This window comes from Chlamydotis macqueenii, chromosome 8 (assembly GCF_036417535.1).
Source record: "Chlamydotis macqueenii isolate bChlMac1 chromosome 8, bChlMac1.mat, whole genome shotgun sequence".
Taxonomy (NCBI): domain Eukaryota; kingdom Metazoa; phylum Chordata; class Aves; order Otidiformes; family Otididae; genus Chlamydotis; species Chlamydotis macqueenii.
Window position 1 is genome coordinate 15795618 of NC_141563.1, and position 19864 is coordinate 15815481.

General features: G+C 60.3%; 3 protein-coding genes across 5 annotated transcripts; 1 reads left to right on the forward strand and 2 right to left on the reverse strand.

Moving 5' to 3' along the window:
- Positions 1-103: 103 nt before the first annotated feature.
- LOC104476705 (P-selectin-like) lies at positions 104-10810 on the reverse strand. Of its 2 annotated transcripts, none has more exons than XM_086753974.1 (18): positions 10698-10810; positions 9757-9847; positions 7209-7598; positions 7001-7108; positions 6706-6888; positions 5199-5384; positions 4380-4565; positions 4060-4245; positions 3740-3925; positions 3421-3606; positions 3100-3285; positions 2777-2962; positions 2457-2642; positions 2086-2271; positions 1810-1932; positions 1387-1417; positions 1133-1188; positions 104-437 (listed from the first exon to the last, which is right to left on the reverse strand). In XM_086753974.1, exons 1-17 carry the CDS (start codon positions 10704-10706, stop codon positions 1134-1136), a joined length of 2664 nt encoding a protein of 887 aa, XP_086610100.1. In that variant the 5' UTR covers positions 10707-10810; the 3' UTR covers positions 104-437; position 1133. The 2 variants fall into 2 exon arrangements, with proteins under 2 accessions (XP_086610100.1, XP_086610101.1); XM_086753975.1 differs by having other exon boundaries at positions 104-544.
- Positions 10811-14474: 3664 nt separating this feature from the next.
- LOC147599947 (uncharacterized) lies at positions 14475-17027 on the reverse strand. Of its 2 annotated transcripts, none has more exons than XR_015259249.1 (2): positions 15326-16564; positions 14475-14892 (listed from the first exon to the last, which is right to left on the reverse strand). XR_015259249.1 is itself a non-coding variant. In XM_086753868.1 (2 exons), the coding sequence occupies exon 2, from the start codon at positions 16470-16472 to the stop codon at positions 15504-15506; it is 969 nt and encodes a 322-aa protein (XP_086609994.1). In that variant the 5' UTR covers positions 16473-16520; positions 16703-17027; the 3' UTR covers positions 15255-15503. The 2 variants fall into 2 exon arrangements, 1 of the variants encoding a protein (XP_086609994.1); XM_086753868.1 differs by lacking the exon at positions 14475-14892 and adding an exon at positions 16703-17027 and having other exon boundaries at positions 15255-16520.
- Positions 17028-17393: 366 nt separating this feature from the next.
- On the forward strand, positions 17394-19864 carry HTATIP2 (HIV-1 Tat interactive protein 2). Its single transcript, XM_086753306.1, has 5 exons — positions 17394-17570; positions 17647-17754; positions 17857-17994; positions 18704-18765; positions 19334-19864. Exons 1-5 carry the CDS (start codon positions 17409-17411, stop codon positions 19557-19559), a joined length of 696 nt encoding a protein of 231 aa, XP_086609432.1. The 5' UTR covers positions 17394-17408; the 3' UTR covers positions 19560-19864.

Below are 19864 nucleotides of genomic sequence, written 5' to 3' on the forward strand. Positions count from 1 at the left end.
AACGGCGTGGCGGCGGCCCCACGGCGTGTGCGTGGGCCCACCCACGGGAGCTGGTTCGGTGACGGGAGCCACCCCCACCCGCGCCCAGGCACACACAGGCGGCTCGTTAGACACAGGCGTTTATTCAGATCCCGCTGACACAAGCCCGTCGCCAGAAGCGCGAGTGGATGGGTGGGGAGAGGGGCGTGGAGAGCCGGGGGGGAACGTCCGAGGGGAGGGAGGCAGCTCCGTGAGGGGAACGGGCTGGCAGCAGGCGATGGAGGCGGCCCGCGGCCCCGGGCTGGGCTTCAGAGGTCTTCATGGGTGGGTGGTGCAGCTCCAGCCGGTGGCATCGGTCCTGCCTGCAGCCGGAGGCGTGAAGTCCCTGTAGGACCCCGGCTGCGGCTCCCGCGGGGCCTGCGGCGCTGGGGACGCGCTGGGTGCTGGTCGCGGCCCGGCTGGAAGCACAGGAGAGCGGGAGCTGTGTTACCCCTTCCGGGCAGCACTGAACCGTGGCACCACAGAAGGGTTTGGGTAGGAAGGGACCTTCAAAGCCCATCCAGTCCTGCAGTGAGCAGGGACATTTCCAACCAGATCAGGTTGCTCAGAGCCCCATCCAGCCTGGCCTTGAATGCTTCCAGGGATGGGGCATCAACCACCTCTCTGGGCAACCTGGGCCAGTGCCTCACCACCCTCGGTGTAAAAAATTTCTTCCTTATGTCCAGTCTGGATCTACCTCCCTCTTTTTTGAAATTTTGAAACCATTACCCCTTGTCCTGTCACAACAGGCCCTGCTGAAGAGTCTCTCCCCATCTTTCCTGCAGGCCCCCTTTAGGTACTGGAAGGCCACTATAAGGTCTTCCCAGAGCCTTCTCTTCTCCAGCTGAACGGCCCCAACGTTCTCAGCCTGTTCTCACAGGAGAGGTGCTCCAGCCCTCTGATCATCTTTGTGACCTTCTCCGGACTTGCTCCAACAGAAAGCAGGGGATCCCCCCTTCCCCTCCCAAGGAGTGTCCCCACCTGGGAGCACCCCAACCCAGAGGACAGCTGCCCAGGCAAGTTCTCCACACATGATTGCCAGAAGAAGCAAGGTGGAATGGTTCCAGTGCGCTCTGAGAGCACAGGGTGCTGCAAGTGTCTGGCTGGCACTCACCTTACAGGTTGGCATCGTACGCTGCGTTGGTGAAGATTCCTGGTGATCCTAGGTCACTGGAAAACAAGACACAAGGGTGTCACCTTGGGGGAGAGGGCAGGGGTTAGCACAGCCCCAGCAGCCCTGCCACGATGCTCCCACTGCATCTAAAAGCAAAGCAGCCTCACGCGTGTAGATCTGGGTGACAGCAGGGTGACCGCAGGGCTGTGACAGGGACGGGGCAGAGCCACCCTTCTGCAGAGCACAGCTCTCACCTGGTGGGGTTCAGGAGCTTCTTCTTCTCTTCTGATAATGGTGTCAAAATGTCCGCATGGGTCGTGCAGATAGAAAAGAAAGAACCAGATCTGTTTAGTGAAGGACTCGAGCAGCTGCAGCAGCAGCATCTGAAATTGACCCACATTTGACAAGCATGGGATGGAGCAGGGAGGGGAGCTGAAACCCTGCCTTCCCCTTTGCAGTGAAGGGGCTCTGCCCCTCAAACCCAGCTGCCAACACTTGCAGCTGCCAAGGAGGTGCTGGCAGACCAAAGCAACTTGCAGCAAATAAAACACAGGAATTGAGGCAGTCACACTGTGAAACCTCTTCTGACCATCCCACCCTCCCCTGGGACTCTGCAATCCCCTGTTCTGAGAGCCCCTGGCCAAAGCGACGGTGGGGTGTGGGAGGCATTTCTGTACCTCTGTCACTGAGCCGCTTGGCGAGGAGAGCAATGAGCGTCCCTGAGAGCACGATGCCTGCTACTGCCAGAGCTGTGCCGCTGCTGTAAACCAGGACTTGCTTTAAGAAGGGAGCACTGTCCTCTGAAATGGATCCCCAGACCCACAGGTTAGAAAGTTGTCAGGAGGACTTCACAGCGCCCAAGCTGCTGAGGTGCCCCCCGCCATGTTCAAGATGTGCTGCAGGAGGCTGGACCCGCCCCTCAATGCTAGAGGAGGGGGGGTGTCCCACCATACCTGCACAGACAGGAGGATTACTGGTCCAGTTCCCCGTGGCCGCACACCAGAGCGCTTCTGCTCCCCTCCGAATAAACCCCTCCTCACAGGAAAAGGTGCACGTGGAGTTGTACGTGAAGTTCCCGTGCATGTGAGAGCAGGTCAGCTGGCCTCTGCTGGGGGGGTCCAGTGCCAGACAGCTGATGGCTGGAGATAAAGCACAGCGGTAGCAGCGTAGGACAGGGCTGATGGCAGTGGGATGGGGACACATGGGCTGGGGGGATGAGGGGATGAGCTGCCACGGGCCTGGGGTGCTCAGGGGAAGGGGATGCTGGGGAATGCAGACTGCTACAACAGAGCGTTCCAGACACACGTGTGATCACGAGATTTACCTTCACAGCGTGGGGCATCCCCAGGCCAGGTCCCCGTGGCCATGCATTCACGAGTCCCCGGCCCCACCAGCACAAACCCCGTCTGGCAGGAGAAGGCACACGTGGAGCCGAAGGTGAAGTCCCCGTGGAGGTGGGAGCAGTTCAGCTCTCCCCAGTCTGGTGCGCTGAGCTCTGGGCAGGCGATGGCTGCAGGGTGAAGAGGCACACTTCAAGCAGGAGCTTGGGGACTGGGAGACTAAACTGCTGGGACCAAGGGGCTGGGGAACATCCTAGTGTCACCCCAAGGCCAAGGACACCCTGAGCTCTAGCAGCAGCTTTACCTTCACAGTGTGGAGCATCCCCAGTCCAGGTCCCTGTGGCCGTGCACTCACGACTCTCCGACCCTATCAGCGCAAACCCCGTCTGGCAGGAGAAGGCACACGTGGAGCCGAAGGCAAAGTCCCCATGGAGGTGGGAGCAGTTCAGCTCTCCCCAGTCTGGTGCGCTGAGCACCGGGCAGGTGATGGCTGCAATGGGATAGGGATACACTTCAAGCAGGAGCCTGGGGCCTACAAGGCTAAACTGTTGAGCCGAGAGGACCAAGACACCTGAGATGGTCCTAGGGTCATCCCAAGACCTGTGACACCTTGGGCAGCAGCTCTACCTTCACAGTGTGGAGCATCCCCAGTCCAGGTCCCTGTGGCCGTGCACTCACGACTTTCTGACCCCATCAGCGCAAACCCCATCTGGCAGGAGAAGGCACACGTGGAGCCGAAGGCAAAGTCCCCATGGAGGTGGGAGCAGTTCAGCTTTCCCTGGTCTGGAGCACTGAGCACTCGGCAGGCGATGGCTACAAGGTAAAGAGGCACACTTCAAGCAGGAGCATAGACACTATGAGGCTAAACTGTTAGGACGAGAGGACCAAGACACCCAGATCATCCCAGGGTCGTCTTAAGGCCTATGACGCTTTCAGTAGCAGCTCTACCTTCACATTGTGGTGTGTCCCCAGTCCAGGTCCCTGAGGCCATGCATTCATGCTTCTCCAGTCCTGTCAGCACAAACCCCATCTGGCAGGAGAAGACACACGTGGAGCCGAAGGTGAAGTTCCCATGGAAGTGAGAGCAGTTCAGCTCTCCTCGGTCTGGAGCGCTGAGCACTGGGCACGTGATGGCTGCAGAGGCAGAGACACACTCCAAGCAGGAGCCTGGGGACTCTGAAGCTAAACTGCTGGGGCCAGGAGGCTTAGGTGACACTAGGATGTTCTCCAAGATCAATGGCACCCTGAGCTCTAGCAGCAGCTCTACCTTCACAGCGTGGTACGTCCCCAGTCCAGGTCCCTGTGGCCGTGCACTCTCGGCTCTCTGGTCCCGTCAGCGCAAACCCCGTCTGGCAGGAGAAGGTACATGTGGAGCCGAAGGTGAAGTCCCTGTGGAGGTGGGAGCAGTTCAGCTCTCCCCGGTCTGGCGCGCTGAGCCCTGGGCAGGCGATGGCTGCAGGGATAGAGATATGCTTCAAGCAGAGCCTGGAGTCTACAAGTCCTCTCATCCCAACAGTTTAGCCCAAGATACCCAAGAACATCCTAGTGTCATCCCAAGGCCTGTGACACCTTGAGCAGCAGCTCTACCTTCACAGCGTGGAGCATCCCCAGTCCAGGTCCCTGTGGACGTGCACTCACGACTTTCTGACCCCATCAGCGCAAACCCCGTCTGGCAGGAGAAGGCACACCTGGAGCCGAAGGCAAAGTCCCCATGGAATTGGGAGCAGTTCAGCTCTCCCCAGTCTGGCGCGCTGAGCACTGGGCAGGCGATGGCTGCAGGGTGAAGAGGCACACTTCAAGCAGGAGCTTGGGGACTGGGAGACTAAACTGCTGGGACCAAGGGGCTGGGGAACATCCTAGTGTCACCCCAAGGCCAAGGACACCCTGAGCTCTAGCAGCAGCTCTACCTTCACAGTGTGGAGCATCCCCAGTCCAGGTCCCTGTGGCCGTGCACTCACGACTTTCTGACCCCATCAGCGCAAACCCCGTCTGGCAGGAGAAGGCACACGTGGAGCCGAAGGCAAAGTCCCCATGGAGGTGGGAGCAGTTCAGCTCTCCCCAGTCTGGCACGCTGAGCACTGGGCAGGTGATGGCTGCAATGGAACAGCAGATCTCAGAGACAGGGTAGATGAAGTTAAATCTAGGGTTTGTTTGATTTGGATTCAGCCCTAATCCCAAGTCTATGGTGATACACCTTTGATTTACCTTTCTCACCCAGACAAGTCTCACCTCTCCAAAACCAGTAGTAACATAGTTGGTACAATGATTTTTCTGCCATATGAGTGATTTCCTGGGGGGGGCAGTCGTTGCTCTGCCAGAGCCTTGTTTATCCCCTGCACTACCCTGGGTCGCAGCCCCTGGGATGGGACAACTGCGATGGCCGTAGGGGTTGTGCGCCAGCCTCCCCAGGCTGTGCCTGGCATCCTTCACCACATGCCGGGGCAGAACCCAACGTTTGCTGGGGCGAGTGGCTCTGCTGCCTGCAGGACCACCGCAGCTTAGTGCTGGGGGGGGACATTGAACACCACCAGCACTCAGCCTGGTGGGACAGACCCCATTCCCTGCATCTTCTGCTTTCTGACCAACACCTTTTTAATTAGTAGACTTTTCCTTTCATGGCTATCTTCCAGGCAAGCCTGGTGCCCCACAGAACCCCTGGAGGTGCCTACCAGGGCCCTCTGAAACCCAGCGCTGAGGCACCCCCTAATAGGCAGCCTGGGCTCTACCTTGGCAACGTGGTGGGGGGCCCGTCCAGACCCCACCGGCCGTGCACCGCAGCCTCTGCTCTCCCGTCAGCTCAAAGCCCTCCTGGCAGGAGAAGGCACACGTGGAGTTGAAGGCGAAGGCACCGTGTGGGTGGGAGCAATCGACTTGGCCCCTTTCGGGGGCGGCCAGCTCAGGGCACGGGATGGCTGCAGGCAGACACAGGGCAGGGCGTGTGAGGGCAGGGCAGACGGCCTCGTCCCACACGGTGCCCGCAGCACTGTCAGCTTCACCGCAGCAGGAGCCTCTGCTCGGTTTTTTTTGGAGTAAATCCAACTGGCAATGCTCGCTAATGCAGCTTTGTTGTCAGCACAGGCGACCGACTGACTCATCTGATTCTTTGCAAAGAAGAAAAATCAATCATACGTACAACCAGCAGGAAAAAACAATGAGCTGGAAAATTGGGAATTTGAAAGGCCTGGAGCCGGCCGGCTCAGCCCAACTTGCTTGTGGGGACTTCCACAAAATCGGGAGCCAGCTCCTGACCCTGCCACTACTGGAGATGCTGGCTGTGGGACAGTCACATCGCGTCTCCGTGAAGGTTCCCCTTAACTGCAGAAAGCTTTGCTGGTCTCAGCTGCCTAAAGCAAGCCCCAGGTTGGACCACAGGCCCACCCAGCACAGGGATCAGTGGCAGCACTAACTTCAAGGCAGGCTTTTTTTAAAAAATATATATACAGAGACCTTGCCCACCCCCTGACCCCTCCTGCTGGGTTGCCCAGTTGCATCCCACATCCACTCCAGTCCTTTCCTTATCCCATCCTTGCGCAAGGCTGCAGATGCACCGTGCAGCAGCATAGGAAAGGTGAAGCAGGGCTCTTGCACCCCCCAAAAAAGTCCAGCACCTCTCTGTGGCACCCCAGTGCCTGGCTGTGAACCCTTGAGCCGCTGATGGGAAGACTTTTGCTGCCCCTGCAGCGTAACATACCACAGCTTTCTCTCCTTTGCAGCTTCCTGCCACACTCAGTCCCTCCCAGCTTATATCTAACCTCATCTCTCTCACGGGTTCTCGCCCCAGCCCTGCCAGGATACACCCTTCCCCCAGCTGTGGGACGGCAGTCCCCTTTGCTCTTCTCCAAGGACCCCTGAGATGCCGAGCACCTTGGCAAGGCGAATCAGGGCGGGCTTGGGGAGATGCAGATGGTGCCACTGAAGTGATGGAGGTGCCAGGACACCATCCTGCCCACACGCTCAGTGTATGCAGGGTGCTGGCGCCTGGGTGGGATTCAGGAGAGTGAGCGAGAGCACTGGGACAGCCAGGGAGAGCAGGGGCCTCATCCAGAGCTCATGACTGCTCTGCCCATCGCAGCCTCATCGGTGAGCCGCTCCCCACGTGCAGCACCAGGAGCTGCTTCCCCGAAGGGCAGGGGCACAGCAAGCCCAGTCCATTGCTTGCCTGAGCAGCGCTGACCCCCGCAAAGCATCAATGCCACATCACCAAGGCCAGCCCCAGCCCCTGGCAGGCCCTACCTGCGCAGGTGGGGGTCTCTGCTGACCACTGCTGGGAATCCAGGCACCGCAGCACGCCCGCCCCTTGCAGCTCGAACCCCTCCCGGCACATGAACACGCAGGTGGAGTTGTAGCTGAAGTCTCCGTAGGGATGGCTGCAGTTCATGCGCGCTCCCTTGGGCTCGAGCTGGGCGCATTGCACAACTGGGAGAGAATCGGCACCGCCAGCCCGTTAGGAACGCAACAAAGCCACCTGCTTTGCCACTGGGGCCTGGGCTCTCCAGTAGGGAAAGAGGGATGGGGATGGATGGCTCACCGTCCTCGCACTCAGGGCCGTGGAAGCCGGGGTAGCACTCGCAGCGGTAGCTCCCGATGGTCTCCACGCACTCGCCGCGCTGGCTGCAGGGGAAGGGCTGGCAGGAGGCTGTGCACATGGAGGACGGTCATCAGAAGCCATCGGCCACCCTGATGAGGTCCCAGGCCCACCCGATCTGGGTCCGTGCCGTGGTCCCCTCCCAGCTCACCCTGGTAGCACAGTGCCTTTTTCCTCCGGTTGCAGGGCTCGTCATTCCACTTGCCCGACTCCCGCTGTCGCTTGATGTAGATCTCCACGCAGTCCTGGTTGGAGCGGCGGTTGTTGGGCTCCCCAGCTGCCCAGTTCTCCGCCTCCTTTGTCAGCGCCTTCCTGGTGCCCACCCAGGTCCAGGTGCCCTGCAGCTTGCGGATGCCGATCCAATAGTAGCGCCCGTGGAAGGGCAGGGTCTTGTTGAGATACTCGATCTCCTGCTTGTTCTGGATGGCCACCAGGTCGGTGAAGAAGGTCTGGCAGTAGTTCCTGGCCTGCTCCCACATGTAGTCCCCTTGGTCGCTGTAGTGGTATGTCCAGGCACCCACCTCAACCCGCGTCACCACTCCTGCAAGAGAGAATGAGGTCCGGGATGGATGCAGAAAGGATGGGAGCCAGGTCAGGGATGGGGTCCCTTGGGACACGAGGGTGGGCTAAGGCTGGCATCAGGGCCAAGAGATGCCAACGACTGGCTGGGTCAGGGGACGGGACAAAGGGACAAACACGGGTGAGAACAGGGCTCTAAGGGTACATGGAGACCTGGGTGGGTCAGGCACGGCAGAAGGGGCTGAGGTGGGACAACACAGGGACAAGGAAAGCAGGGCGGGCAGAGCACGAGTGGCAGAAAAGCTCCAAGCAGTGATGCCAACCCCTCCTCCAGCACAAGGGGTGACAGCCTGGCCCCACAGTCCTGCTCCCCTGCCCACAAAGGTTTCCCAAAGGGGAAAACCCAACATCAAGACGGTTCCTTAAAACATGATTCCTTCCTCGAGCACAGGAGTGTGTCACTTCAGTTTTCTTGCTTTACACTTCTCATGATAGTCAGCCTGGAGCAAGACAGAGCGACAATCACGCCCCAACCCCAAAAGCATTTGGACCCCGATCAGCTCAGAGACAGTCTGAAGAGTCTTGTAAAACTCTGTATTGCAAAACAACATCTTGCAAAAGTCAAGTTCACATCCTGGTTATGCCTACCAGGCAGAGCAAAGCCAGAGATTAACTGGAACCCACACCCAGAAGTGAAGGGTCTCTTATTTACAGCATTTTGCACCACAACTTGATGCAATCAAAGGGTTTTAGCCACAAAAAAAAAAGCTTCCTCCCTCCTCCCCAGAAGAAGGTGTCTCCACGACTGCAGAAAGTGATACAGGGATCATGTCTCTATCTGTGCAGAGAGTGAGATGGAGATCAAAGTTTGCTCCAAACAACCAGCCTGGGCTACCCTGTGGCTCAGGAGAGCGTATCGCAGCACAGTCACACAGCCAAAGGTCTGGGCATCACAGATTAGATACAAATCTAGGGCTTCCCAAGTCTAATTAGGCCTTTAGTTGGGTCAATAATTATGCATTTTTCTAAGCAAAATTCCCATAATTTCCTCTGTTTTTCCTCGTGGAAGAGCAAACTATCCACTTTGTTCAACAAAACCAAAGCTGATGAAAGCCTGACCTTCAACAGCAGCCCTCCTCTTTGCCCCTTGGGAGTTTGGGGCTGAAGAATGCAACTCAGGGCACCTCCTGGCACCCTGCCCTGTCCTCAACTCCCACCACCCCCCCTCTCACTGTCTCCCTGGCACAGCTCAGGGCAGCCGCCCTGCTACCCTCGCATGCCCTATCCCCAAACCAGGGAGGACCAAGGGAGCCCACCCACTGTGTGCCCATCCTCCATGCGCTCTCCTGCCTCTTTCCTCCAGCTCCACCAGTAACACCCTCTCTGTGGCACAGCTCATCCCCACTCCATCCCCTCAGCCTTGCGTTACCTCTTCCTGCTCTCCCTGGAGCTGAACCCCCAGGCAGGTGCTGGTTGCCTGTGTTTTGACCCCTTGGCTCCCCTGGCAGCCCCTCATGCCTCCTCCCAGGGCACCCGCTGCCCTCAGGGTGCCTTTGCATTTTTGTTTTCCTCCCACACCTGAATCTCAGCCTCCTCCTGACACTTCTGCTTTTGCCTCTGTTCCTTAGCTCAGTCACAAAAGGTCCTTTGGAAAATAACCCAGCTCATGGAGGATCTCTAGGGATGGAGCAGCCACTGGCAGGCTTTGCTCTGTGTAATGCCAGCATGTGGAGGAAATATTCTACAGGCAGGGAAGCCAAATTATTTTCTCCTCTGATTTCTTCTCCTGAAGCCAATTAGCAGCTTTAACTCTACATGGTTCTGCCTCAGCTGTGCTCCCAACCCTTGCACCTGTGGGTCCCGTGGCTGCATCCATTCCCAGCTCCGCAGTATGAGCATGGGCCATGCGTTGCCGTCCTGCATTCGGGGACCCCATGCATGGCCTGGTTGTCCCCAGGGGAGCATGGTCCTGCGACAGGTCTGGCTGGAAGGAGCTGGCGCCAGGCAGATGCAGCCTCCTCCCCACCCAGAAGGATCCAGCCCCGCGGCTGGCAGCCATGGGGGCTGTGACTGATCAGTCCCCAAAATAACATTCCTGCCCTTCTCCAGTTTCCTGGAGCTGCAGGCGCCTCAGCAGCAGGGTCATGCTGGGCTTACCGAGCAGGTGGCAAGCGGCTTACCCCATGCGATGGCGGCGATGCCCAGGTAGCAGATGCCACGAGAGCCCAGAGCCCACGTCCTCCCAGCAGATCGCAGTCCCGCAGCAGTGCCCTGCGTGCCAGGGAGGGAGGGGTGAGCATGCACGTCCCACGGGGGCTCACGCACCCCAGCATGCACCCACGGCCACCCCACAAGGGCTCATTGCTTGTGCCAGCTTGCATGCGGGCACGCATGGTGCCGCCGGCCAGGTGTGGCTCCGCTGCAGAGAGGGCCCCTTCAGCGAGGCACTTTGGGCATAGGGCATGCCCTGTGCCCCCCATCCCTCCCTGCCCACCCAGGGCTGGGGTCTGCCTCCACAGCCACAGTGCCCTGTACACCTGGCACGGCCTCGCTGCCCGGGGTAGGGTCTCTCCAGGTGGACCTGAGTCTGTCCCGTGGATCCTCAGCAGCGGCACCGGTTCCTGACAGCGCCTCCCCTGAGTCCCTTTGCAGGACAGACCCTGACTCACCCGTCGGGAAAGGCGCAGGACCTACCATGTTGGCACCGCAGGCGCACCTTGCCCAGCCGCTGGCAGCGTGAGGCGCGGTCTGGCCCTCGGCGGGCAGCGATGCTCACACTTCCTCCGCGTGTGCAGAGCATCGCTCCCTGCTCTTGGCCTCTTCCCCTCCCACCCCAGCCCCGCTGCCAGCCCGCATCCTGCCCCACGCCTCCGCCTCCCCTACTGTGGGGCTCTCCCGCCCCCAAAGACCCCAATCCCAGCCCGGGGCCAGAGGGGAACAGCGGGGTCAGCCCTGGCCGCGGCCCTGGTGGGATTCAGCTGGGCACCTGCCCCACGCCGTGGGAGCTGGGTGCATCCCCACGCTGCCCTGGGAGCCAACACGCAAGGAGCCAGGCCCACCTGAGCCCCCCGGGGGGTGCAAAACGGTCCAGCCCCAGAGCACCCAGACCTCTCCGACCCACCGTGTCCATGGCGCAGTGCCCACGCTGGTGGTTGAAGGACGGAGGAGGGATGAGGTGTGATGAGTTCCCAGGCAGGCTGAGCGGGAGCGTGGCTCGCAGCCTCCTGGCTCCTGCGCCGGATGCTCTCTTCGCTCGCAGGCTTTTTGCTCTGGCTGTGAAACTTCATCTACCATTTATAAACAGTTACTTACACAATGTATTTTCCTGTCTTTGCCTTTATGTCTTTATGATAAAGGTCCAAGAACATGCCAGAGGAACTTCCTCTGAGTTTTTAATATCCTTTATGAACTTCCACCATGCTTCAGGAACATGCCTCATTGTGTCCACCTCCCCTTGGATCACTCTTGAATCATCATAAATCTTTCCTTACCTCGTTCTGCTTCTAAGTAAAATTGCCTTGGCAGGATTCTCTGCTCACTTCCAGCTAAAGTCAAAGCCAGAGCCATGCAGGTCACATGGATTTTCCAGTTTCAGAGAAACTGATGGTGCTCCAGTGGGACTCATGCTAGACAAAAGGAGGAACCCATCCCACAAAAGCCGTAACTCACTACAATTACTTTATACTTGGCCAGTGTAAATTAAACTCAGTTCCTGTTTCTGAATATCTTCCTTGCAACATGTTTTACTGCAATTCTCTATCTTTGTGGAGTTGCTGATAATGAGCCTGCATGTCCAGTAATTCAGGAGTGCTCACTTTCTAGCAGCTCATGGGCAGAGGGTGCGGAATTACAGCAAGGGAAGAGGCAGCCGGGCGGGCAGAGATGCTGAGGGGCAGCTGCTGAGGCTCGAGAGCATCTCCAAATGCTGAGGGTCAGCCGGGCAGGGTGGAAGCTGCCTCCCTCAGCAGTGGGAGACCCACTGAGACTTAAAGGGATGCTCATGGGTGCACAGCCCCGGGGTGGGGACAGCAGGCTGTGCCCCTGCCAGTTTCACTTCTGCTGAAACCTGACATGGTAGGGCAGAGCAGTAGAAAAAATATATCACCACCTTTATTTTTGTAACTAAAATTAGTTTCTGCTATTGTTTTAAAAATTGAAGCAAGGTGGCTGAGACACAGAGGCTGCTGCTGCTAAAGGGCAGAACGTGGCCAAGTTCGAAGCTGTTTATAGGGGCAGGTACACCCTGCCCACGGGTACCTGGGCTCAGAGAGGGGGTCCTGTGTGGCAGGATGGGTACTGAGGGTTGCTTTGCAGGTAATGGGAAAAGGTACACATGGTGGGAGGGAGAGAAGACCCGAATCAGCTCTGCAGCTGGCTAGTCGCCAGAGGCTCTTTCACATCTCCAGTGTTTTCCAAGACTGGCTCCTGGGAAGGATTCAGGATGCTGCAGGGCACATGCTCCCCGCTGGGTTCCTGCCACCCCGCTTACCAAGGAAGGGCTCGTCCCTGTCTTACGTGCTGAGCAGTGCAGGGATTTCCCAGGCAGCAGGGTGGGGCGTCCTGTCCCCCCCCCGGCCGTCCCTCCAAGGGCACAGTGCAGGCCAGCACGAGTGCCCCACTCCCACTTCCAAACCACTGCCACGGGTGCTGTGCAGCTGGCCAGTGGCATTGGGCAACCCAGCCACAGGCTGCGACCACAGGGCTTGCTGGGGGGAAGCGGCTCAGCGGCTGCAGCCGTCGCTGCCCGCCTGGGCTGATGCTCTGCTCCCTCTCGGCACGCTCGCCATGCGCAGGGCAGGGTGTGATGCCTGCACAAATATCTGAACAGCGCTGGGAGCACCCAGGTGCGGATGGCACCCATGGTGCCAGGGGCTGTACATGCTGCATGGGGAGGTGGGCACAGGCAGAGGTGAGCAGATACCCCAGGGCTTAGCCTCTGCAGACCGCCAGGGCCAAGTCCAGGCTGCGCCCCAAAATGTGTCCCCAGGGAATGCCTGGCACCTGGTGGAGTGACACCCTGGGGGCTGGAGGTGGAAGGGGCACCCCATCATGACCACACCGCACCCTTTCCCCGTGCAGAGGCATACTTGTGTGGGTTTTTGGCAGAGGCTCCCACCCCGCGGTGACACAGCCTGTTCCCTTCCTTGTGCAATGTTCCCCAGAAAACCGCAGAGGAACCGAGTCACCCTGACACAGCCTGTCTGGCTCGGCTGCCACAAGTGATACAGCGGGCACCTTCCTGGGGAGCCCCCTGCAACCCCACCGCTGGGGAGGGCTCAGCAGCCCACCGCAGCAAGGAGGCACCCAGCAGCACCTCTACAGAAGCGTGGGTGACGTGGCACCCGCGAGGACCCACACCAGCCCCGCTGCTGCCATCCCCCCGCTCCACCCTGGGGACCAAGGCGGCTCTGTCTGAGGCTTTAGAGGCACCTCGTGAGCGTGGGCAGGGGACAGCTCCCCCCACTTCAGGTGTTTGTTCCGAAGAGTGTCCCTCAGCCCCAGGGTGCCTTTGGGCATGTCCCTCAGCTGCAGGTCACGTTTTCCAGCGCGACGCCTGGCCTGCAGCCTGAGCAGACGGACCCTCCTCCGACAGCCCTGGAGGAAAGCAGCACCCGATAAAATCTTTCTCACAATTTGAAAGTGTTTGGCCACAGGAAGATGTGTTATCAAGTGCCGCCCTGGCTTGGAGGGGATGAGATGGTTGCAAGGATTAGCCGGGACCAGAAAAACAGAGATGCTTCCAAGACAGCCCAGGGGCCACGGCACCCCGTACCCACCACCCACATGGACCTCATGGCACTGGGGCAGCCCCAGCTGCGGGATGCAGGTGTAGTTTTGTGCAAATCGCTCCTGCCTACTCTACCCGGTCCCTCTCAGACATGTTTTTTTGATCTCAGCTGTAGGATAGCTTTCTGCCTCGCACCTTTGCCCCGCCACGCCGGTGATGGCGAGTCTTTTCACTAGGCACCACTGCCAGCTGGGTACCCCTGCCTGTGGTGCTTGCCAGCTCCCTGGTGCCTGGCACAGATAAGGGTTTGCCAAACAGGATGCCGGGGGTGTAGATAATGCCGAAGTTATCTCACTGCTTCTGTGGTAGGGAGTAAACAAGCGGCTCTGCCCACCTCGGGGAATCCCAGCCAGCGCCTCTGCCTGCCAGCGGCCTGGGGCACAGGGTGGGTACAGGGTGTTGGGGTGCAGCTCCAGGGATGCATCGTATCCAGGGGCAGCCCTACAGCCATGCAGGCAGCCCTTGCCCTAAGTGAGAGCAGATCCACCCAGCCTGCAGAGCCAGGAACTGCCATCGCTCTGCCTGTGCCCTGTCTCGCTTTCCAAAGTGCTGTGCATCCCTGGAAGGCTGGGATGGGCCACCAACCCGCCTGGCCTTCCCTTGATGGCACCCGTCTTCCCAGCATGACCTAGAGCCATCAGGCTGGCTCGGCGCGGGGGCAACCCAGGTGGTGGAGGCGTTTGCAGCTGATGGAGCGGGCCACGGTGCCCCGGACATCACCGGTGCTTTTGTCATGTGTCTGGTTTAATGCAGATATTTCTGTCTCCTCCTGTCTCACAAAGGAAGCCCAGAGACAGATTTCTCTGTTTGTCACCTCTGTCACCCTCCCCTCCCCTCTTGTCTGGCTCTTTGCAGCATGGACTTTGTCCTCCCCTGCTCCCCAGGCAGAGTGGCTGCAGCCTGCCCGGGGCCCGTGGGTGAACATACTCAGCACTGAGAGCTGCCTCTCCAGCCAGGGCCAGCCCCTGCGGAGCAAACAATGTCCTCTCCTCCAGCCAGGAAATCCTGTGGCATCCCCTCCGGCAGGCACTAAGTCCAGCTGCCTTTTCCCCCGAGACAGAAGTGTCCTTAAGGATGTTCTTCACCTTTTGTCAGGCCAAGGCTGAGCTTTCCTCTTCTCTTTCTCACCTTCCTGCTTCGGCACATCCGGCAGTTTGATGCTTGCTCCCTTGGGATCTTGATTATCTTTCTGCTCCAAGGAGCTACTCTGTCCTGCGACTTGCCAGTCTATTTAAATTGCTGATTTATTTTTCGCAGGCAGGGCAGGCGCTGGCACAATGTGCATTTTAAGGTCTTTTTTACATCTCAAACACTTTGCAGATCTACAAACTGCCCTATCCATACTGCCCGCGCTGTTGCAAAATGCCGGGCTTTGCCCTGTGCTATGTCCCCTGGGTGCAGGACCCTGGGGACAGGGTAGCCCCGTCTGAATTGCTGCTGCTGTGGCCATCCAGCTTTCCACGCACGGGGTCGGCGGCACTTGCTGAAGCTGCCTCCCTCTAACGATCCTGACTTTTGGGGCAAACCCCTGCAAAGAAAAAAAACAAAAGATAAAATAACAAGGGGAAGGATGCTCGTAACCATTTGTTGTCACTTTGGAAATTAATTCCTCCTCCTCTGACCTCTCACAGCTCTGCTTTAAGAGCAAGATGGTTACAAACACCGATTTAACTGTGCTTCAGCCATGGCCAGAGAGGTACAGGCTCCTCCACAGCTGAGCAGCAAAAGCAAAAAGTCTTTTCTGCACTTTTCTGCTAGGAAATGGCAAGGCAACATCGGGAGTGCTTTCCTAGCTTCTTTTTATTTTTATTTACCTTTGAAACGAAAAAGACTGTTTTGCAGAAAGGCATTTCGGGTGGATTCATGGGCCCGAGAGGAGGCAAGGCAGGACCTTCTCTCTCTACCCATCCCTGCTGCTCTGCCGGGGACTCAGCTGGCCCAGCCCCGCACCGGGACCGTACCTGGCTCCTCAGGGGACAGTGGCTGCTCCCTGGGCTGCCTGCTCCGACCACAGCCACCAAGTCTCCTCTGCCACTTCCGGTGCCGTCACACCGTCCTCCCGCGAAGGCTTCTCCGTGCGCAGCAAGAGCTAGAAACTTGCTTTTGTTCTACAGGTGCTGATGTTCTTCGGCAGAGGCGTCAAGCCGGGAGCAGTGTCCGTCCCGATGGACACCGGCACGGGCAGTGAGTGGAGCTGTGCCGGCGCCTGTCCCTTCTGCGACAGGGGTGCTGCGAGGGTGCTGCGGGGCTGCTGGGGGCCGCCGGGATGTGTCTGCTGGCCTGCGAGGCATTGCTCTCCACGATGAGCCGGAGGAGCCCTGCCCCGGGGAAGTCCATGATGACCACCCCCCAGCGCACGGGCTGCCCCCTCCAGCGCCGCAGGTGCTGGTAGCAGCGGGGGTTCACAAAGCGGGCCACCTCCTCGGGGCAGGTGAAGAGCCCATTGCCGGAGCAGAAAGTGAGGTGCATGGTCGTGGGGTCTCCGCCGGCTGCTCTCTCCAGGTGCCGCCGCACCCGGGCCCACTTGCGCTCCAGCGAGAGCACGTTCCAGGCATCGCTGATGCTCAGCTGCTCATAGGGGATGCCCAGCACCTCCCGCGCCAGCGCCTCCAGCACCACGATCTTCCCTCGCACCTGGCCCAGTGTTGGGACCTCCTCCTGGCACCACACGCGGCCCTGTCCCTCCTCCAGCAAGCACCGCTGCAGCCGGGTGGCGAAGCCAGGCTGAGGGAAGATGGACAACTCCTCCTTGATGCGCATGAGCACGGCCTCACCCGGGTGGGCGCGGAGGAAGCGCAGGGTGCGGCGCAGGACCCCCCGCAGGCTGGCCCACTGGAAGGTGCAGAGGTGGTAGACCTGGAGCTCGCCCCGCGCCAGCTTGCAGCGTACATCCAGGAAGCGGACGCCGGCCGCCAGCTGGGCCTCCAGGCCCCAGCTCTGGCACCGCAGGCGCCGGCCGCCGAACAGGCTGAGGGAGTCATGGGTGCCAGGGATGGAGAGACGGGAGAGGGGCAGGGCATTGGGGAGCCCAGCCATCCAGTCGGGGCAGCAGGCTGCTGGCTGGGGCGTGCAGTCGAATGCCGCGCTGCGCCGGCACTGCGCTTCCATGCCGCCAGGAGAGCGGGTGCCCCGGCGCCTGGCCAGCCCCACCGAGCCCTGCTGTGGAGGAAAAGCAGACCATGAGCAGTGGGAGCACTGCATGGCTCCCCATGCATCCCGCTCCCACCTCTCCCCAGAGGTATCCCCACCATCCCACGAACCCCCTATAGCGCACCACGTGCCCCATACGTGCTGCTGCCGAGGCCCAACGCATCCCAGCCTCCCCCTCCTGCACCCACCTGGCTTTGCCGGCGGCCTCGGGGTGCAGCCCGCCCGACACGGGGTGCGCGTCCGTGGGTGCCGTCGGCACACTGGCCGGAGGAGCGGGATGCTGGCCATTAACCCGGTGACGGTCATGACGTGTGTCCTGCCTCGCAGGTGGCACGTGCGCCCGGGATTCATCCTCGGCCTGCAGCCGCGGGGAGCACTCAGCGGACACGTCGGGCTGGAAAAATCGCCCGGCTGCTCCCGAAAGCAGCCATTCAGGCCTCTGCACCTCCCTCCCTCCCCAGGAATCAGGACAAACGGGATCGCCACGCCGCAGGGCCCCTTGACGTGACCCGTGGGAGTGTCTGGGAGCCCACGCACCCGCTCCAGAGCCATGCCCTGGCCCCCCGGGTGACAACTGCCATCGTGAGGGACCACGGCCAGGCAGGGATGTGGAGTAGGGGGTCTGTGCGAGGGTTCCCCGGGACATGGGCTCTGTCCCCTCGCTCGTCAGGCACCTGCTGCTCCATACCCGAGCCACGGCGAGGCGGCTGCCCGTGAGCAGGGCTGGGGTGCGAACCCCACGGTCGTGGCCAGGTTTGGGGGGGCAGGGGGGAGGTGTGTGTGTGACACTTCCTGCCTGGGAGGCAGCGCACGCTGGGCCCTGTGTTTTTTGGGGAGGAGCCGGGAAACACCGGGCGGGCAGCGGACACGGTCGTTCCCCGCCCCACCCTCAACATGGCGGCGGGTGTCGGCGACAGGGCTTGCTTCGTGCTGGGCGCGTCGGGGGAGACGGGGCGGGCGCTGCTGCGGGAGCTGCTGGCCCGGCGGCTCTTCGCCAGGGTGACACTGATCGGGCGGCGCCGGCTGAGCCTGGGCCAGGAGGCCGAGGCGGCTGTGGTGCGTGGGGATCCCGGGTTGGGGGGGGGGGGGGGGGGTGGCGGTGCGTGCGCGCTGACCCTCGGCCTCCCCGCAGGAGCAGGCGGTGGTGGACTTCGAGCGGCTGAACGAGCACGCTGCCGCCTTCCAGGGCCACGACGTCGGCTTCTGCTGCCTGGGCACCACCAGGGCCAAGGCGGGCGCGGTGAGTGGGGACCCCCTCCCCGCGGGGGGGAACGACACGCAGGGGCCCAGCCTGCCCTCTCTCCCCCTCCTCCATCACCCTCCTCTCCTCCTTTACCTGCAGGCTGGCTTCGTCCGGGTGGACCGGGACTACGTCGCGCAGGCGGCGGAGCTGGCGCGGGCAGGGGGCTGCAAGCACTTTGTCCTGCAGTCCTCCCGAGGGGCAAACCGGCACAGCTCCTTCCTCTACCTGCGCGTGAAGGTGAGGGGCAGCCGGGGTGGGCTCCTCCTGGGATGCTCGGGAAGGAAGCGGGGGCTGAGGTGGTGCTGGGGGTCAAGGGAATGGGGCTGGCAGGACAGCCGTGCACCTGGCTTCGTCCAAAGCAGTGCAGCATCCTGCATGCAACAGCCGTCTCCCTCTTCAAACCACCAGACAGACCTGCTGGGGTCTGCAGCCCGACCCCAGCCCCAGGCTGGGGACAGTATAGTGGGCAGGCTCAGGGCTGTGTCTGGGTGAGACGTGATCTATCAGGGGTGGAGAGCCCACAGGCTTGCCAGCTGGGACCATACCCACAGCAAAAGCTTTTTTTTCCCCCCATATATACTGTGTGCCACGGCCCCCAGCATCTGCTGGACTCGTTGCTGCTGTCTGCCAGTGTCTTGTGCCGGGATCCCCGGGCTGGACACTGTGTCCAGACGCTGTCTCAGCAGCATCCAGTTGCAGTTAGCATGATGGTTGCAAGGGCGCGCTGCCGGCTAACGGTCAGCATGTCCACTGTGGACGCTCGCCCCACACTGCCCTTTCGCAGAGAGCTGCTCGCAGCCCAGGCACCTGTACCAGTTTTGTGCTGGTGTTAGTGCCATCCTGCCCACGGCTCAGTAACTCCCTCCTGCCACTTCACGGGGCGGCAAGAAGGGTGCTTGCAGTCGTCCTTCTTGTCTCCTTTCATCCTGCCCAACTGCTCTGACAGGGAGAAGTGGAGAACCTGGTCCAGGCTGTTGGTTTTGATCGCTGTACCATTCTCCGGCCAGCGTGAGTAGGGCAGGAGGAGGGAGGGCACAGGACTTGTGTGGAGGGTTGCCAGGGCAACGATCTGGGAGATGGTGAAAAAGAGGAAGGCTGGGGAGGGAAGTGGAGAAAGCCACCAGCTGCAAATGCGGCTCCTGGATGAACATACTGCTTCTCAATGCTGCGGGGAGCAAGTACAGCAGTTTCCCTGTGGCCCGTCCTAATGCTAGCGTCACATGCCATGCAAGAAGAGGCTTGGGTTGAGAGCAGAGTTTGGGGGACATGGGTCAAGCTTATCTCCACACAGACCTGGACCTTGCACAGGGGGGATGATCACCTGTATCCCTTCAGCTGTGCTACGCTCTTGCTGCCTGGGAGAACTGCCATCTTGCTTTTGGCAGCACTGTGGAGAAAGGAGTTTCGTGTCCCAGGGCTCAGCTCAGTCACACTTCGGGACCCTGCCAAAGCCCCACAGCCCCTGTGTGGATTTAGTACGCTGGGCTAGGCCCCCAGCACAGCTGGAGAACCCAGTCTCTATCTTTTTCCTGTGAGACTGTTTCAGCCTGACCCACCTTACCTCCTTGCTCTGCAGGGTGCTGCTGTGCAAGCGTCAGGAGTCCCGGCCCGCAGAGTGGATTGCCCAGCAGTTTCTGGGTGTCGTGGCTCGGGTCTTCCCCACCGCTTACTCCGTGCCTGTGGAAACGGTGGCCAGGGCTATGGTGGCCAGCGTGCTGCAGCCAGGCCAGGGCAAGGTGGAGGTGCTGGAGAACGGGGCCATCCACGAGCTGGGAAAGGCAGTGCCAGAGCAGGGCACGTAGAGCAGAAGGGATGGGCAGGAAAGAGCTTGACTCACCGTTCAGATGCTCTCCTGGGCTGAGGATGAATGCAGGTGTAGGAGAGGAGCGGGGTGCTCGCATGGCTAACGTGGAGATAGAGGTGCACTTCTCTGTGTGGCAGCTGATTCTGTCAAGTGATCAAAAAATGCAGGTGCTGGCTGGTGGGTGAGGAGAAACAATGTGCTCTGCTGCCTGGATCCAGCGTGCGAATCTGGGTAAAAATGGTGTCATGCAATTCTTGAATTCAGGCCTTAAATAAAATCCTACAACTGGTCTGTTTGTGACAA

What these genes read in the sequence shown, in the direction of transcription:
- LOC104476705 (XM_086753974.1), bottom strand. An exon ending in AGAGACCCCCACCTGCGCAG is followed by an intron (nt 5,385 to 6,705) that starts GTAGGGCCTGCC and finishes GTCTGCCTGCAG; the next exon opens with CCATCCCGTGCCCTGAGCTG. An exon ending in GGATGCTCCACGCTGTGAAG is followed by an intron (nt 3,926 to 4,059) that starts GTAGAGCTGCTG and finishes CTATCCCTGCAG; the next exon opens with CCATCGCCTGCCCAGGGCTC.
- LOC147599947 (XM_086753868.1), bottom strand. Translation starts at nt 16,472, where the DNA reads ATGGAAGCGCAGTGCCGGCGCAGCGCGGCATTCGACTGCACGCCCCAG.
- HTATIP2 (XM_086753306.1), top strand. Translation starts at nt 17,409, where the DNA reads ATGGCGGCGGGTGTCGGCGACAGGGCTTGCTTCGTGCTGGGCGCGTCG. An exon ending in CCAGGGCCAAGGCGGGCGCG is followed by an intron (nt 17,755 to 17,856) that starts GTGAGTGGGGAC and finishes CTTTACCTGCAG; the next exon opens with GCTGGCTTCGTCCGGGTGGA. An exon ending in TGTACCATTCTCCGGCCAGC is followed by an intron (nt 18,766 to 19,333) that starts GTGAGTAGGGCA and finishes CTTGCTCTGCAG; the next exon opens with GGTGCTGCTGTGCAAGCGTC.